General features: G+C 37.5%; 1 protein-coding gene across 7 annotated transcripts in view; it reads left to right on the forward strand.

Moving 5' to 3' along the window:
* The first annotated feature begins 2,228 nt into the window (after positions 1–2,228).
* The window catches only part of PIK3C2A (phosphatidylinositol-4-phosphate 3-kinase catalytic subunit type 2 alpha), a 54,386-nt gene continuing 36,982 nt past the window's right edge, over positions 2,229–19,632 (forward strand). The window contains exons 1-4 of one of the 7 annotated variants that reach the window (XM_087921025.1): positions 2,240–2,449; positions 13,534–13,650; positions 15,538–15,658; positions 16,608–17,780. In XM_087921025.1, coding sequence (XP_087777151.1) covers positions 16,692–17,780 — 1,089 coding nt within the window. In that variant the 5' untranslated portion in view covers positions 2,240–2,449; positions 13,534–13,650; positions 15,538–15,658; positions 16,608–16,691. Of the gene's footprint in view, positions 2,450–3,444; positions 3,663–13,533; positions 13,651–15,537; positions 15,659–16,607; positions 17,781–19,632 lie in introns of those variants that run through there. The other 6 variants (XM_087921024.1, XM_026706509.2, XM_026706508.2 and 3 more) reach the window with 6 other exon arrangements.

Below are 19,632 nucleotides of genomic sequence, written 5' to 3' on the forward strand. Positions count from 1 at the left end.
TTTATTTTTACAAATATTAATCCTATATGTTTACTCTGGCATATATTAGCTCTATACATGCTTATTCAGGCATATATTTATTTAATTTCATCCCCCCCATGTATAATATTACAAATCAGGCAACTTTATGGAGGTCTGTCTTGCATAATATTGTTATTTTTAAGTATTAATGTGGAGTTTAGAGGCTATGTTTGCCTAAATACAATAACATACAATATTGAATTTTCAGATTAATTTTCAGAAATATAATATAGACTTTATTTTAAATTTAATAAAAACAATTAATTTATACACTCAATTATGAAATCTTTAGAAGTAAACATGTATATCTTGTTTTTAGTTTTGTCTATCTGTCCTGAGAGAAAAGGTTGTTAACTGATACTAATAACTTATTTAAATCAATCATATGTCTTCAAAACCTGAATATACAAATGACAATCTGTTTCCCTCTTTTTCTTGTATATAATTTTTACTAGGAATTTTTGAATGGTACTTATAGATACGTTAAACATATATTACATTTATACTAATCATACATACATATGTTTAGTATGTATTATTTAATTATTTGCTAAACAAGTTGGAAAAATGCACTTTGATCAATATTTTAATGCTATACTTGTGTTACTTCATATCTTTTCCTTTGTTTTTGTTTAGCTTTCCATGAGTAAATTCGGTGCTTTTTTTCCTCTGTACTATTTGCAAGAGTTCAGTGATCTTGCATTTGCATTCCAGCACACATATTTGTGCAATTTTCCAGTAATTTACCACCAGGGGTGGGATCTGACCGGTGTAACTACCGGTTCAGAGATGTTACACTGCGCGCGTGTGTATATCATCGTCATCTAGCTGACTGGACAGCTGAGCAGCACTGCACGTGGGTGCGCAGCAGTTGAAAAAGCACTTTTTTCCTGCTTTTTCAACCGCAGCTGTGTCATGCAAAGCAGCTGCGGTTAAAAACGCAGGAAATAAAGATCAGGTAAGAGCCCAGGCAGGCAGGTGGGCCAAAACAGCAGCAGACATAGAACCGGTTCTATGTATGCGCTCTGTTTGCTGCTTTTCATAGCAACCGGTTCTACAGAAGTGGACAGAACCGGTAGAATCCCACCCGTTTACCACATTTTAGTATGGTCTAATGATATAAAGACATTACATTTCAGAGATCAATACTTCCTGAAATTTTGGATATAACATTTGATAAGACTAGAAAACCTCCAAGATCCCTTCCAACCTTATGATTCTATGTTCATAATAGTATTGTCATAACTTTACTACATACTAAAATGAATAGTACTGTAATGATATACTAAATCTAATTATCAGAGAATAAACAAGTATCAACAAGTAGGTTTTGTTATAAGAGGATTATATGCTGATTTAATAGAGAATATTTTTAACATGCTTCAAGTTCAAACTGTCACATCTATAGTAATTATAGTAATGATATATTTCTCTTTATTTATGGGAATAACATCCAAATAAATTACTATTCCCCTTTTGGGTCATGAACCAAGGGTTGGCAAACAGAAGAAATATCCATTGTATCATCCTTATTGCTGCATAAAATGCAATTACCTAAGTAGAAATTGGTGACATCCTCAGCCTGGTCCCAACACATCATACATACTGCCATAAACAGCACATCCTAAAGAACAAAAGTCATGTTGTCTGGAAGCAAGCATGAAATCCAGCCCATCATACCACTGCTCTTTTGCCATCACCAGTGCTAAGAAATATCCAGCCAGTGTGAAGCAACTAATACGTAGTTTGTTCCTTCTACAGTTTGCAGTCATTCAAATCCAAAATATTAAAGTTCTAGTTAACAATAAATATTAATTATTCCACTGTTGGAATGCAGAAAATGATTAAAGTTAAGGGGGGATATCAAGGAATATTGGAAACTTTGTAAGGACTTACTTTAGTTCTTTTTTGGTGAGGAGGGAAAGGAAGCTGTTCGACAAGCAGAAATAAAAAAAAATACTCTTTTCTCAATACGGAAGTATTAGCAGTTGAACTTTTAACTGTTCTAAAGTTGATGAAACTGCATTGGCTGCTAGAACAAATAGATGAAGCCCTCCTGAGCCATGAGTCACCTGTAAAGTTACATTCTGAGTGGCCTGTGTGGCAGATGAATATGAAAAGAGGGCAGTGATCAGGTGACATCAGAGTCTGTTCAATATCCAAGTACTTCCCAGAACGATTAGAACTACATACATAAAGAATGATGTAACACGATGGTTAATCAAAAAGGTTGTAAATGTTCCTTCTGTGCCTTTAACAGCCACATACAGTAATTGGATAAAAATCAGGTGGTGAAACTCCATGACTAATTCTTCAGACCTAAAAAACTTGAATTTTTCCTATTTAAGTGAGATCTCTGACAAAAACTATCTGTGTTATCTGAAAGTCTTCTCTGCTTTTCAAAACAGCAATTTGGTTTTCCTTTCAGGTCAGTGGAATCAAGTGTTTTTCTACAAATACAGCCTCTTTTATTTTGAAGGAAAATCTGTCAAACAGTAGTTGGTGGTGTAAATATTATTACAATAGGAATTATTCTCTTGTCCCCCTAAACAGGGATTAAAAATTAAGCAGTGGGGTTATACCAATTCTTGATCCACGCTGCCTCTGTAGAGTTTACTAATTAAGGAGGTAAGGGTGAATAAGGGAACACAATTTAGTGAGATTATTTTGCTTATTTTAGCAGGTACTGCCAGAGCCAGAATGCATGTTGTTTGTGATCAGAAAAATAGGGTTGTGTAAATCATGATTTACCAACAAAGGCAATGTCACTTAGGCTGAGTTCATGGATGTATTTATGAGTAATACTAAGACTGGCCTTTTAACCATGATGTTTTGAACAAGCCCATGACTTGATCTGCCTGCAATGTTAAGCGACAACAGACCAGTTAGCACGTCCTGCTCAGGCAAAGGGAACCACGTAATTGCTTAATAGTTACGGTGTGTCAATTTAATTGGATTGAGTAAAAAAAAATCACGATTGTGTTAAGCCGCGGTCACGCCAAGTCGGGAGAAGTTAGAGTTTGCCCAACCATAGTCATCGGGACTACTTCCATAGCTGACTAAAGCGATTCCATTTTTTTTCCCGAGTTCCCACGACACAAACCAAACCATAAACAGGGTTCGTACTATCCCCCCTCCCGCGGGCGGTATTGGGTTTTTTGGCTGGTTCGTCATTCCGAGGCAGCCGCAGCCATCCTCATTGACTTTTAAGGACAACCCCCACCTCCATAGGTAGTCAGCAACCACTTGGCTCGAAATTACGACGTCCTCTCCCCCCAAACCCGAGAGAGTTGTCGCGAACAACTCCTTCGCGGGGAGGCACGTAGCCTCCCTTTTGCCGGATCTCTCCTCGGAGGAGTTCGGAGCCACCCCGCGGCGCTGGCAAGAGGGCATTTTTTGCTGCTGCCGCCGCGGATCTTCCCTCCCTCCGCCAGTCTTTCCTTCTAAGAGCCGGAAGTGAGCGCGGATGGTGGCGGCGTCGGCTGCTCCAGCCCTCCTAGCACGGAGAGCCAAAGAGGCGGGGATGCCGAAAGCGAAGAAGGGGGCTTGCCAATAACTTTTGTCCGTGGCGAGGACTATGAGAAATGGCTGCAGGACCTTTGGCGGCGGCGGCGGGTACTTTGGGACGGATGCGCGCTGAGGTGAGGAAGGCTTGGAGTGGGTAGCGAGCCAGCGGGGAAATCTTCCTTTTCTCCCCCCCCCCCCTTTTCCACCAGGCGAGAGGGGGACGCGGGGCGCCTGGCGGGGAGGTTTCTGTGTCGCCTTCTTTGCCCGGTGGGCTGAGGCCTCGCTTCCTCTCGGCTGCTCCCTACGGGAGAAGAGTGGGGATGTTTGGGCTCCTTGGTTTTGGCTCTTTTCTCCTGAATCGGACCTTCCCACCTAACCCGGCCGAGAATGAATCGGGGCTAGGTTGCTGGGCTTGCAGCCCCCGCTGGAAAAGGCCGGTAAACGCCGGCGCCGAGCCATAAAACAGTTGCCTACTTGGGGGGCTTCAGGTCTGGAAAAAGGGGCAGGAGGGTTGAGTAGTATAACTCGGGGAGCCTTCCTGACAAACTACAAGGAGGGCATTTAAGACGACAGCCCGAACCCTGGCTCCTCGGCCTCGCAAAGCAGGAAATTCTCCGCAGCGGAAGGTTGTTTACAATTTACATGGTACCGAAAACAAGACGGTTGCTTTGCTTCCCTTTGGCGTCTTCGAGGCTGTTTCCACAGCTCTGCGGTTGGTGGGGTCTGTAAATAAATGGGGTGGGCATCCTTGGGAAGATTGAGAGACATAGATTGAAGATTGAGAGGTACTACTGTGTACGTCGTGTATTTTGGGCAGCAGTTGTAAATGGGGCTAATCTTGGCAATGATCAAACCTCGAAGCAGTAATTTTACCTTGAGAAAAGGCCAAAAGACTTCTGTAAATGGACCGGCAATAATAGTTCTTTGGGCTATAGTTTAAAACACCAGCATTGCCCCCCCCCCCCAAAAAAAATAACACCCATGTTAGTCTATACATGGTATTTATGCTCTAACAAAACTCACAAAACCGTGTACTGGTATTATTCTCATATATATAGTCATAGAATTGCATGGAACTTTTTTTCATTCCTGTTTTATTACAGTATTTGATACCGTTTTTTGTAAATACAAGGTATATGGGATCGTCATTCATTACTTGTAGGGTCCCAAAGTTAGCACATTTCAGTTTATTTGTCTCAGAGGCTGAAAAAAAAAATTTCTTGGAATGTTGTAATTTAAAAGTATTTTTTGAACTTAAAAATACATTGTTGAAATGCTTCATACTTTTCAGATGTGGGTGATTATTTTGTAATGTGAAAACGCATATGGTTATTTTCAGCTCTCATAGTTACTAGCCTTTTTATAGGAAGCTATAATATGAATGTATAACTGTACTTCTTGCAGTTGTGTTTTGAATACAAAACTATCCACTTCTTGTTACAAGGCTATTGAATTGAGGAAATTGGCAGGGTTTTACTGCAAAAGAATGGAACTAGTTAAACTGCGCTTGCATATGTTAATGTCTTTTTAAGAGCCACAAGAAAGCATCTTTTGCATGCAGTTCTGTCCCTGGTCCCAGTGCACATATAAATACAGAAATACCATTTTTGGAGCATCTTAGCAAAGCTTAATGTATTTTTATATTTAGTATGTACAATGAAAACAAACTACTTCATTGCAACCATAATACTGTATATTTGAAAATGCATTGCTGGTCATTTTAGTTTAAAATCTATAATAAATTAAGCTTTGCTTCTTGTAGAATCAAAACCTATTTTGTCTTCCTTTTACACTTTAGAAAACTGTAAAGGACAAACACAAGTGAAAGTTTTTATACTTGCTTTCAGAGAAGAAAATTAAGATTTTCTCTAGTGCTCAATGAATTTTTACTGTATATCTTACATATCTTTGTACCAGATTCTCCCCCCCCATCCCCTAGGAATTTTGTTCTCCACCCACCACATTCCATTGTCCTTTTGTGGCAGATTTTCATGTCATATCTACTCCTGCCACTTAACTGCTGAAAAATTGAAGGTCTCGCCATGCTATCAGAAAATCACTAGGTTACCATAGTAGGTTGAGGTTGTTATTTGAATGTTCTGATGTCATAAACCTGCCATAGGCTGAATCAGATCACCCGTCTGTTTAATTCTATATTAATTGGCAGTAGCTCTTAAATGTTTGAAAAAAAGAACTATCCCTTCTAGACCTACACATATTTGCCCTAGAATGAATCTTGAATACTCTGCATTCAAACAGCATCCTCCATCATTGGCTTACAGCACCTTGCTGTGTCTTTTTTATTCACGGTGATTTTTGGGTTTACCCCCTAAGTCAGCTTGTCAAAGATTATCATTTTTAAAAAACTTTTTTTCCATTTGCTTCATTGTTCAACACTGATATGCAAACGGTAAAGAGCATGTTGGAAAAATTGAGCTCCATCATCCAAATGAAATAGTATTGTAGAAACAACAAAGAGTTTGAAAGATTAATGTGTCTATTCACACATTAGTTTTGTGGACTATAGCCTGCTGCCTCAGTTGCATAGAGAATGGTCTGAGGAAAAGAGTGATGTATACACACAGCAATTGTATGAAGAGAAGTGAGAAAATGGTGATGGGGATTTGAAAATTTGTATAATTATTAACAAAACTCTAGTTAGAAACAATACACAGGTGTTCTTCCTTTAATTGACTAGCTAATATAATTTAATAACAGCACTATTCAATGTAACGTACCATTTTCCTGAAAATAAGACCTATCCCCAAAATAAGACCTAGCGTGTTTTATGTGTGTGCCTAATATAAGCCCTTCCTCCCCCCCAAATAAGCCCTACGTAAGAGCCTGTGCAGCTGGCTGGCTGCCCATTCTGTCTGGTTTCTCTTATCGTGGCTGTGAGGTGGGGTGGTGAAGCTGCCCCATGCACCCTGCACTGGCTTACCTCAGGGCCCCTTCAGCCAGGCCATCCACACTCTGACACCTGCCTCACAGCAGCAGCACCAGCACCAGCAGCCCTGTGCACCAGGAGTCCGTGGCCTCTTCTGCTTGCTCATGCCCATGATGGAGTAGAAGGCCAAGTGGTGTGCTGTGGCCGCAAGGCAAGGGCAGTGTCATGGCATGGATTGCCTGGCTGTGGGGCCCTGAGGTAAGCCTGTGCGGGTCGAAGAAGTGGACCTCCTGTACATGGAAAAAAATAAGACACCCCCTGAAAATAAGCCCTGGTGCTTATTTTGGGGCCCAAAAGAAAATAAGACCTGGTCTTATTTTCAGGGAAACATGGGTAATGACAAACAGTTGTGGTTAAAATATTGAACTACTCTTGTAGAAGGCCAGGATGAAGTCCATTCTCAGCTACAGAATTCATTTGGTGCCCTGGAGTCAGTTTCTCTCACTAGCCCACTGATTTGTTGTTGAGGGACATTGTAGGTGATATACAAGTTTTATTTTATTTGAGCTGGGCGAGTGTGTGTCTTATGTTAAGATTATTCCTTGAAGTCACTGCAACTCTGTTGAGCTAGCAATATTTTTGTTATTTTCATTGGATGAGCATTACATTGTAAGAAATGCTTAATGTAAAATATCTGAAAACATCCTGAGTTCGTGTCAGTATGGTGGCTGGAAAGGTATTTTTATTCAAGACCTTTGTCTGTATTCTGTGAAACTGGGTGTCAGAAACATTTGTGGCATGTACCATCTGATCAGTACTATTCTTATCGTTAGTAGAACATACTGCACGTGGCACTGATTGATTTAGTTAACCTCATCTATAACTTCCATGCCTGCCGGAAAAGCACAATATGAAAGCCTGGATTAACTAAATACAGTGATGAATAGCGGAGGTCAATATCACTGAGCACATTTGATAAAAGCATGGGGAAGACTGTAACTTGCAATGTATTAGGAATGCCACAAATGAACAAGTACAGTGGAAGAAAAATAAATATGCTATGTATCTGTAGAGTTACAAAAAATGAAAAGTATGTAATAGATCCAAACAACAGTAGTCTGGTCTTATGGAAGAGAATTGACAAATACACATAGGAAGTGAGTTTATAGGCTCAGTTGTTGAGAATGTTGATCAGCAGTCTGCTTAGAAATGTTCTGCTCTGAATATGTGTTTCAAGCATAAATCTATTTGTATGTACAGATGGTAAGTCTGAAACATAAATCTAAGTTACGATTTACTTGATTTTTAATGATAAAATATTGAGATAATTATTGAAAGATACAAGGATGAGGAGAGATTCTGAATGTAGATTCTGGCAGAGAAATGGACTTGGAAGAAAAGGAAAGAAATTAAAGTAGAATCATTTTGGGAAAAGAAGTATGTGTCGTATTTTAAAAAGTATTCAAGAATAATTAAACTCACAACAGAATAAATTGAAAGTATTTTATAAGAAAATATTATCCAGAAGCTGTTTGGAATGGAGTGAAAAGAATTACATCACAAAGTGCCACAGAACTATGTAGAATTATGGTAATAGAAAGAATGCAAGTGTGTGAACACGGATGCTTAGTGGAATGACAAAGTAAAGAGGCTGTGGCTAAGGCAAAAATGTACATTAGAGAATTATTGCTTGTAGAAAAGAGGATGGAATGTATAATGAGCATCACAAAAAAGACTGTGCTGTAATCAAATGATTAAGATTAAAAGAGACAGGGAAAATGCAAAGCAATTTTGATTAACGAAACGTTGGAAATGGATGAAAGGACCAATCTGAGGAGCTTCCAACACAGTGAGTGCAATTAAAAAATAAAAATGATGAAATGATTTGAGATGAAACCAAAATGAGAGAATATGCAAAAGAATGTTTTAGACATTTGCATGGAAATAATAGTGATATCTCAAAGGCTGGAATTGAAACAAATGCAATGCAAACGTTAAGTGTCCAAGAAAAAAAGAACACTAAAAGAAAACTGATAAATATTATGAGAATGTTGAAAAACATTAAGTCAGCAGAAATAGTGTAATTGGAGAAATGTTCAAATATTGATCTGGTTGTCTGATGTAAGGGCTTACAACTTGTTTCACATGTATATGAAGATGCATTTGTGCCTGATACATGGAAGAATGCTGTTATTATTCCCTCACACAAAGGGAAAGTATAATGCTGTGTTCAGGGACGTTCACATGCTGACTACTGGGCATTCCTCAGTTATCCATTAAGAAAACTGGAGCCTTTTAACCAGTTCATATTAAGACTATGAGTAAAAGGCTTAAAAATATTCAGTTTAGCTACCTAAAGATAAATTGGATTCTAAAGTGAAAGCAATTCATTTGTTGAGAATCCTATATCTCTTTCCTTCCAGCTTTCAATAAATCTTGTTAAACTAAAAGAAACTTGCTTTTTGTTGAAATACATTGTCCAGGGCTTCATAAGTTCTTTGAGTGATAAGAAAAACTATCTAGTAAAATATACAGCAGAATTCTAATTAAATGAATGTAAGAGATGATAATTAGCAAAATTTGATTTTGTAATATGATCTCGATGGAAGTTGGGGACACATAAATATTTGTAGCAATTACCTATTAGTGGTAACAACTAAGAAAGTGCTGGGCACATTGGGGCTGGCCTGACCAGTGGTATATGTCATGTTCAGGTACCGAAGGGAAAGTTGGGGAGATCCTATCTCAGCCTTGCCCTGTTCACTGCATAAAATTATTTTGGGAGCCAAGCCCTGTGTGTTTTTATGTATGTTAGAGAAAATTCATAGAAAAAGTAAATCTGCAAAGTTTACATCCACTTGAAGAGATCACTGAAGATACATAATATATGTTGTTGAGTTCTTAGTTGCCCAGGAACTAGAAAATAATTCTAGTAAGAAAGGAAACAAAGGTCCATAAACTGAAACTCAGCACTCATAAAATGGATCCTTAATTGGATAGTAATCCAGTTAAGCTGGTGGTTGTAAATCACTGAATTCTCAGAATTGTAGTTCAGAGACAGTGAGTACTGTTTGCTAGCCAAACAATTAGCTGATGCAATTTCCAGTACTATTCACTGATTGAGGCTAGCAAACCAACTATAACATTTCCTGGACAGAAATAGCCCAGTCACTTTCCATGAAAAGTTAAATAACTTTTCAAGTTTTTCAAAGAATTTAGATCGTGTACCTTATTAGGTATGACAGTTGCCTGTGTGCTGATACTATGAATTTTAGATATAGTCCAAAACTATATTTCTGTCACTACATTACAGTGCCTTCCAGTTTAATCTTACGATTACATTAAAAAAGAAAAAAAGAAAGATAAAAGTCTTAATAGAAGAGAATACACAAAACAGTGCTCTGCCTACGATTACAATTGGGACCGGAATTTCCAGTGTAAATCATTGTGGTTATTAAGCCAATCCTGGTTCCCAGTTGCATCATTAGGCAAGAAATGACTGTGCTGGTATGAGAAACGAAATTTGGATCGTGGAAATCTGAGCTTCCTTTCTCTGGCTCACCACAGGAGTTTCCCTGCCCTCCATGTATGAAAGGGAACTGCCATGCTGGGCTAGAGAAAGAAAGCTCAGATCCCCAGCATCGAAGCTTCCTTTCTCTGGCCTGCTGCAGGAATTCCCCTTTCTTGCAGTTGTTTTGAAGGCTAGACACGGTCTTTTTCTGCCCTTCAGAAACATCACATTTGCTAGCTGTCTGCCTAGGCCTTGGTTTTGCCTTAGCTCACCTGTCAGCAGTAGTACAAAAAAGCAAAGATGAATGGATCTGGGTATAGTTGGCCTTCCAGGCATATTGGAGGAAGAAGAAGTAAGCAGGGAGCCGGCCAAGGAATCCAGGGCCACAGCAGGTTTGTGTGTGCTGGTGGATGGGTGGGGAACTGAGAGGGTGAAAAAGGTAGGTGAGATAATTGCAGCACCACCCCCACCCCCTCATAAAGGGGATGTGTGGTGCCAGGCATCAGAATTTTGATAATGTGATTGGTAAGAATGTGATTTTTATTCTTGTTAGTTCCTTGATTAGGGTATTGTTCTTGTCTAGATTGTTTATCTTGTGTTATACCCTGCTTATCTGGGTATTGGTTGCTGGAGAGGATATGTTCTTGTTCCATTCTTAGCCTTTTTATTGATTCTTTTGAATAGTGCATAAATGTGGTTTATTTGTTTATTGATGGCTGATTTGTCTGAATACAACATTTCTGGGTTTTTTGGCTTCCGGTTTGAAGTCTCTTCGGCGACAGACAAATCTGCGATCGTGCGCGGTTTCGGTCTGGGCTCGCCGCTGGAGCACCCCGAGCTGGCTGGATTCGGGGCTAAGCCACCCCGTAGAGGTGGTGAAGAGAGGGGAGACCACCAGCAGGGTTGAGAAGAGCCGCATCTCTCCTCCTCAGCTGGCCATTACTCCCTTTCCCAAAGGCGGTTGCTGACCACCACAAAGAAGAACTTTCTGACCATCACAAAGAAGAACTCGACCGGAAAAGAATGTGCAGGAGGAAGATAAGTGAAAGTTTTGGCTGACCGGGTTAAATTGTGAAAGCAACAACTAAGGTACCCTGGAATTTAAACTTACAAAAAAATAACATCGCTCCCAAAGAAGAGTCAGAAGCAGCAAAGGAAAGTGGAAAGGGAAAGGTTTGGCTTTCTTTCTTCTTCTCTCCCTTTCCATACACTGACAACTAAGAGACTTAAATAAGAAATCGAAAAAAAATCCGCTTTGACATCAACAGGCAATTAAGCTGAAAATAAAATAAAATGCCAAAGGGATAATAAAGATTTCTGGACACTAAACATTTTTTTTTCATAAGCAGGAAAGGAGAGAAAAAAATAAGGGCAGGATCTGGAAGAGGGAGGAGACTGCCTGGAATTAAAAAGAATCTACAGTAAAACTTTAACCAGACTTCTAAAAGATACCTTTTAACTGAAACTTTTTAACTAAACAGTAACCCCAAGAAGAGAAGGGGAAAAAAAGAGCATAAAGAAACAGCTTGGGTGTATTTGGATTATTTGGTGATCTTTGGATCCTTGGTTATTACATTTCAATGACTAAAATTAATCGGGTGGTTGTTTAAAAATTTATACAATGGCACCACTTCTGGATGAATTGAAAATAGAACTTAAAAAGTACAAAGAAGATGCACAAAAAGGGAAGGGTTCTTTTGGCTTCGTTTTTCAATTCTTAGAAATGGAGATTTGGAACTATGAGAAACAACACGAAACATCTGCAAAACAAGAAGACTGGGACAAAGAAGAAGCCATCTTTAATGAACAAGTAATTTTATGTGGGGAAGAAAAAGGAAAGGGGGAAAGAGAATGGAGAATTTAAGATTTAAAAAAACAACCAAAGAAAAGAAAAATAATTCGAAAAATAAGTATAATACTAGAAAGCAACAGAAAAGGGGAATACAGAAGAGAGAAATAGAGGTAGAGAGACAAGGGGGTAAAAGGGGGAGAGAGAAGAAGAGAGGGAGGAAGGAAAGGAAGAGAAGTTACAAAGGACCAGAGCAAGATATAGAAAAACAGGACCTATTTAGAGATAATGGGTGAAAATCTAACTGAAAAAGGGATTCTGTAAAGGTACATAAGATTGTATTGTTATATTAGTAATAGAAATAACTTTAGAAAATTGGAAACAATGTATGATTAAAATGAGGGATAAAATAGTGTAATTTAGTGAAATGTTTGTTAATAAAATAAGTGAAATAAAATAAATGAGAAAATTGAATTAGGAAGGAACAGGAACATTTTAATTAGTTAATGTTTTATAAAATATAAGTGAAGAGGGGGGGAATTAATTATGGAAAGCTTATAATTGTTCCCATAGAAGTATGATATTTAATTGAAAAGTAATGTTAAAGAAGTTAAGACTTTAATGAATATTAATATTGATAGAATTGAATTGGAATGGAATGTGTTTTAACTACATACATTTATAATTTTTTCTTTTTTTAAGAATATAGTGTGTATTTTAAGAATGTACCAAGCAGAATCCGAATGGAAGTTATGTATTATATTGAACGTTATAACTTTAGGGTATATATTGAAGCCTAAATAAGAGTTAAATGGATAAACTTAAAAGATATAAAGGCGTCATACTCCAATCAGTAACTACAGGAGAAATTTTGTTTAATGAGAAAAGATAATAGATAATTGAAACAGGACAGACAAAAAATACAAATATAATGATTTGAATTGAGATAATTAAAATTGAGAAAATTAAAAGAGGGGAGAAGCTATGCAGAAAATGTAAAATAGTAATAAGTTATGGAATAGAATATAAAAATGAGCATGAACTTGAATTTGTGTCTGTATGAAGAAATGTAACCCGCGATTACGCTACTTTCAAAAAAGATGTTTTATTTGTATTTTTTTTTGTGAAAACTCAAATAAAATTTACAAAAAAAAAAAAATTCTGGGTTTTGGATTTAGCTCGGTCTAGGATGCTCACAGTTTCCACTTGAAACTGTGGTTGTCATTCCCTGCGTTATCAGAGTAAAAAGTTTTCTGACTAGTAGGTAGTGTTCATGGGTGTGCATCTAGTAACTTCATGGACATATCCATGCATTTATATTATTTTCTTATTGTTGGATAACTTTCATTTGGGTTATTTTTCAACTTCTTAGTGTAGCCTGCAGTCTTGATATTCCTTGGTAGTCTCTTATCCAAGTAGCCAGGCCTGATCTTTAACCAGGCTGATCCTTGCTTAGATATTTTGAGCTAGACAAGGGCATCTAGATGCTGCCACCTGGTGAAGTTATTCCAGTACTACTACTACTACTTAAAACAAGCTTTGCTGGTGTGTGCACCTGCAGTTGTGTGTATTACATATTTTATCATACAAAGAATGCTTTGTGCTAAACACAGTTCTGTGACTTGTTGGCACAATTGTGTAGCAAGCTCCATAACTGAATGGATACTCGAATGTAGTTCCTTCCTGTTTGAATTTGATATTCTAGTGCATCTTATTAACTTCTTGTCCGGGTTTTTTTTTCAAATTGAAAAGCAATATTCTGTTTCTCCTTGTTAGCTCTACCATAAAACTTCAGGCAATTTATTTTATATCTTGCAGGATTCCCAAAGCATTAAGTTTTAGAGCTGTTTCTGTGCTGAAAACTCGACTACTGCTAGTAGAACTTTCTGACACAATGCTTCAAAGACTGAAAACCCCTTTTTCTCATTAGGAAAGGTAGGAGACCTTGGATTGGAAGAGACAGATCACCTGCTTGTTAGGACAACATTAAGTTGTATTAATGATCAGGACAGTGTGATGCATGATTTCAATAATTTGCTTTTACATAAAGATACTGAAGTGATTTCTCATCAAGTACTAATTCTGTGGCGATATAAAAGTAAGCAGTACATATTATATTATTTACTTGTTTAAACTGCCAGAATTATACAAGTGAACAGCTGTTCTTAAGCCAGACTTCTTTATCTGTTTTTCCTGAGGCAGGTGATATAGTACAGCAAATAAAACAAATTACTATCAGCCTTACTAGTTTGATAATATGCTTCTGAACTAACTGCTTACATCATAATCATAGTTGCTGAGTTATTTTTTTCAAAGTTTGTTTGTTGTTTGCATTATAGCTATATACTAATAAAACATACCTGTGACCTTTAACTGAGCCAAATGGTGTATCAAAGGGCAAAACCTTTTCAGTCAAGGCACATCAAATGAGTTAACTTACCGAATGCCAGAATCTTAGGGAAGTTGTGGCTCCTTCAGTGCTGCCACCATGCTGGTACGATCATTTGAACATCATTCTCTGTTCCCTTCCCGGCCACTCACAGGAGATCAGAAGTTGTTCCCATTGATTTTTTTTGTCCTCCTGTAGCCAATGTTTTTATTTCTAGGTATAGAAATATCTTTAAAACAAAGAAATAACAATGCCATGGGTTGCCCAGTATGTAATTACTCCTCACTGAAGAAGACCATGCCACCTCTATGAATAATTGGGTTTTTTCTCTCTAAAATTTAGTTGGTTTCTATCTTTCTGTAACTTAAATCTTACAGTATTAATTCCTGGCTTACACACACAAGATGTTTCTTGACCTGAGGAAATCCTTTTGTGTACATAAAGAATAGTGTCATATTCCCCCTTCTGTCTTCTCCTCCTTTGATCTATTTTCATTTGTGTTTTATTTCCCTAATCTTCATTGCATGTTTTTGAATCTCTTATCATTTTCTAAAAATTCTTTAGTGTATTCTGGAGAATAGTAGTCAAGGTATGGTCTGATCTGAGTAGATTAAAATGGAAATATTCCTTCATTATTTGGAAACTATACTTGCAGATCTTAAATTTTAATTTGCCTTTTTATAGCTATATCTGCTGGTTTTGCAGCCAATTAGTAGATTTTTTTTTTGCAAATTCTAGTCCAGTAGGATGGCTACTAGTAAGATTTTGAGTGCAATTTATGATGTTGATGGTGATCTATGAAGCCATTCATGATCTCTCAGTTACCTGAGAGACTGCCCTTCTCTCATTGTCTCTGCCCACTCTTGTAAAGACAAGCATGATGAGCATGTTTTGAGACTCCTCCTTGAAAAAATGTCATCTGTTGGGACCAAGGAATCATGACTTCTTTGTTGTGGCACCTGCCCTATTGAATGGTATCCTTCCAGAAGTTTGCATCACCTAGTGTTTTTTAAGCGAGACTTGAAAATAGGACTCTTTCCCCAGGGTTTAGGTTAAAGAGTTGGCAAGGGGAGATTGTTTTTTGTTTTATAGCTTTGTGTTATCAGTTTTCTTTTTGGTTTCTGCCTTCATTGGAACTTACTGGGGTTTTGTATTGGCTGATTTTGTTGCAAACTGACCAGAGTCGGTTGAGTTGGGTATTTGATTTATTTGATTAAATAAATAAGAAACAAACTGGAATTCAGCGCTGATACAATAAGGCTGCTCGAAAGCACATAGAGTTCTTTAACACTAATGGCTCATCTAAAGAAGAATTATGAATTATGTCTAATTGATGACTTTTGCATACAATATGCAGTATTAGTTGTGCCATATTATATATATTCTACGTTTTCCCATTTTTCCATCAACCATATTCTTTTGCTTAATCCTAGTACTACACAGTCCTTCAGTTTGCCCAGCTTTGGTGGGAATAATGGAAGAAAGCTAGAAGCCTGTGATGACCTTAACCCAGCCTACTTGCCTAAAGGCCTTAAGCAGAATCCCCCCTGACAGGTAAGCTGTGAGTGGATGAACAGAAGGCACTTTCATATAATCTATAAGTGCAAGTAGCTGGAGCTTGGTGATTATCTTTTAATCTCTCTGAGAAACTAAGGCACTGTCAACTCTGGGTCCTCCTCTATTAGTCTAGAGGGGAAGAGATTGATAAATAGAAAGGCTACTTTTAAGGAGAAACGGTGCATCAGCAGTTCTTAGGGCTGTATATCTCAGTGACACAAAGATGAAACACTGAATAGCATAGAAATTATTAATTTTTTTACATTTATACCTTAGAACAGGGCTGTCAAACTCCCAGCCCATGATCTGGATGCACCACGTACTGGCCACACTCACACCCGGTTTAGCGATGGGGGGAAAAGTCTCGATATGTCATGTGGTGCCACTGTGACGATGTGAGTTTGACACCTCTGCCTTAGAGTGTCATACTTCAGAATAATCTAGAGGAATAATCATCTGATAAGAGAAACTAAGTCAAGGATAGTTGTTAATTGCAATATTTCCAAATGTACAAATTCTTAATGCCTTTATATATTGGGTAGGAATGTATAATAATATAGATCCAAAGCAGGAAAAGTGCTTCACATCTGGGTGTGAGTATATTTGTTGTACCTGTCAGCGGCTCCTTAGACAAGCAGTAACTTTTTCTGATCTTATACACTAGCCATAAGATCTCAGAAAAACACTTCTTTGAAATAAAGAGTTAAAGATAGGATAGTGTAGTTGCATCCTGTCAGTGCTTCAGGTATTTTTCAAGGCTATCATGTAAGCCTGGGAAAAGTTGTGGCATTTTTAGGAAGCTGCTGCCTGCAAGCAGGTCCATAGTGAATCAAAAGCACCTTTCCAAATACCTATATAGCCCTAATAGACAGAACTTTAAAGTAGAACTGGAGAAAAGTGACTTTGTAAATACTTTCAGTATTATATGTTTTTTCCCCTCCACTAGTTTTATTGAATCTGTTGAACGTTTTTGGGCCAAAGAGTTTCAGAAGAAGAATTGAAATCGTTAACGGACATCTGCTTTCATAGAATGGCCCAGATATCTAGCAGCAATGAATTTAAACAACGTTCATCACCAGTTTTGGATCCAGCAAGACCCAAAGACGTGGACAAAGAAGAAGCACTGCAAATGGAAGCTGAAGCTCTGGCTAAGATGCAAAAAGAAAGAGTAGTGGTCGAGAGTAGACAAAAGAGTGATACCTTAAGCTACTCTTGGCCAAGTGTACAGTCCTGCAGGAAACAAGATCATGATCTTATGGTGTTTCCAGAGTCTGATGGCAAGAAGAAGGTGGATGATAAGTTAAATTCAATTGACATAGACAAACTTACATGTGCTGAATTAGAGAAACTTCTTTTAGAAGAAAATCTTGAATCCCACAAACCATGTACCTTGTCAGCCACTCAGATTCTTGGGGCATCATCTTCACAATTTTATTCTCACCCTGTTTCTCAAAGCGGGCAGTGGACATCTAGTTTGCCTGCGTCTTCCAGTAGTGCCCGATCTTCTGTTTACTCCGTACCTTCTTTAACCAAACAAGTTGGTATATTTCAGAATGGCTTTCATCCAGGTGTATCCACTTACCAATCTACAAAGCCTGTCTATCTTTGTCTTCCAGAAAGGTCTCAATACATTTCATACCCACTGCCATTTACTTCAAGTTTCCATCCACAAGGAAGTGTACCTATGTATCATTCAGCACTTACCCCTGAAATGGCAAAAGTATTTGATAAGATTGCAAGTACTTCAGAATTTCAAAAAAATGGGAAATCAAAGACAGACTTAGAGATGACTGGTGCTAAACCTACTCTTAGTTTGCCAACCTCCGAAAGCTCCAGTGATATTAGTAAATTTGATTGGTTGGATTTAGATCCTTTAAGTAAACCAAAGGTGGACAATCTAGATATATTTTATAATTCAGAAGATGGAGGAAAGATAACGAATGCTAAAATTGTAGAAGATCCTTGGGACGCTGTGCTACTGGAAGAGAAATCTCCAGGAAAGAGCCATCTTGAAAGAAAACTTAGTGGAAAATCTGCTTCTGAGGCCACAGTTACAAGAAGTCAGTCTTTAAACATTCGAACTGCTCAGCTTGCTAAATTACAGGGCCAAACTTCACAGGTAAACATCTTTAAAATATATATTCCATTTAAATGCAAATGTTACTTTGCAAACTTTTCTTACCAAATTTGACGAAAAGTTGTTCCCTTGTGATTGTACAAATAGGTGTAGAGCAGCATCCTATTCGTTAATATTCCTCAAGATTAACAACCAATAACATTCAACGTGTGTGTATTTATCCTCTGTGTATTCCAAATGGGATCTTGAAATGGCTAATTCTTGCAAGAAAGTTTGATAACTAAAAATCTGTGTATCGCAATAATTTTTATATGGTTTTGAAAATACAGCAAGTCCCCAGGTTAAAAATGCTCTGGTTTAAGGGTGAGCCATAACTAAGAATGGAACATATTGCAACAAAATTTGAATCAAATACACAGTAGTTGAAGTCAAATACAGAATGGTTTTAATTTATTATACAGTGATATACAATAATAGGGTTCTGGTTTGCATACAAATTCGACCTAAGGACAGAACATGTTCTTAAATGGGACTACTTAATACTTTTCACATAAATAATACTATTTTAATTATCTTTTCTAGCCTGATTTTGGTACTAGCTGTTTCAATGCTATACAGCTTGCCAAAAGCCGGACTAGCCCAGCTCCATTTTTGCTATTCAGAAAATGTTGTTTAATTATATGCTGTTTCTTTGGCAATATTAAATTAGACATTTCCTGATGCGACATAATCCTGTGACATGTCCCTTAAATCAGAAGCAAATGAGTGGCTGTAATAATGGCTGACACAAAATGGCACAGGTGGCAGGAATGTTGCAAGTCCTCTTCTCAAAATATTCAAATTCTCTTTTATGAACCCCCTTGACTATGAACAGCTCTATAAATATTTGCTCACATGTTTCCATAACAGGAACAAAATAATTTATGGGATTTTGAAATATCCTCATTTTCTAGGCATTTCAAAATTTAGTACCACGAGAGCCTCATAGTAACCTAATAATATTTTATGTTACATTGGATATATTTAAGCAAATGTAGTTGGAACTAAGAAAGCTTGTATGTGTGTATACGTTTGCGTGCATGTACGTATGCACACGTACAACTTTCTATTCTCCAAATTTTTGATATAATGCTCCTAAGTAATAAAAAATTACCCATGTACCAAAAATAAATTGGTTTAAGTCTTGATCCCAGTGCATCAGGGTACTCTTCAATCTAAAACAGTAGTTTTCTAAGGCAGGTGGGCAAAATCTAGTGGTGCCCACAGGCATGCTTTAATAAGGTTTATGCTAGATATTGATACATTTATTACTTTTAAATAGAAATTTTCTAGGAGAATTTGCTTTAATGTAATTAAGCACTGTTTTTCCTTAACTGGAGAGAAATGTCAAAAAAAGCAGAGACACTTATGGAACTTCAGTTTTTGCCACATTGTAGCTTGGCTCTTTTTCTTGAATACTGTGGAATGGAATCTTTGAATCAGTGTGTCTGGGAAAATTTAAAGAAATTACAAAGCATGTAAAGCACAAAAATATCCAGCACATCTGAGTTCCACTGTAATCCAAAATTACAGGGAATCCCTTCCTAATTAGCTCATCTAGAGACACTTTTAGACAAAACATCTGTTGTACAACAATTTTGCCAAATTCAGGGTGTTATGGTTTCAGAAATTACTGCTTTAGGCTGTTAAACTACCTAAGTCTTTCCATTGACTTCCTTTTTTTTAACCAAAATCCAGTAAGAAAAATTTAGAATACTTCTGTATTCTCTTTGGTAAGCCACCTTTGTTGGAAATAAGTCTTACAGTTGGAGGAAGCCTTACAGTTGGCATTAAAACTCATCATTTTAAGATACATGTATATATCTTAACATGTAGCTGCAGCATCCAAAACTTC

The sequence above is a fragment of the Pseudonaja textilis genome, chromosome 1 (assembly GCF_049901715.1).
Source record: "Pseudonaja textilis isolate UNSWEBS1 chromosome 1, rPseTex1.2, whole genome shotgun sequence".
NCBI lineage: Eukaryota > Metazoa > Chordata > Lepidosauria > Squamata > Elapidae > Pseudonaja > Pseudonaja textilis.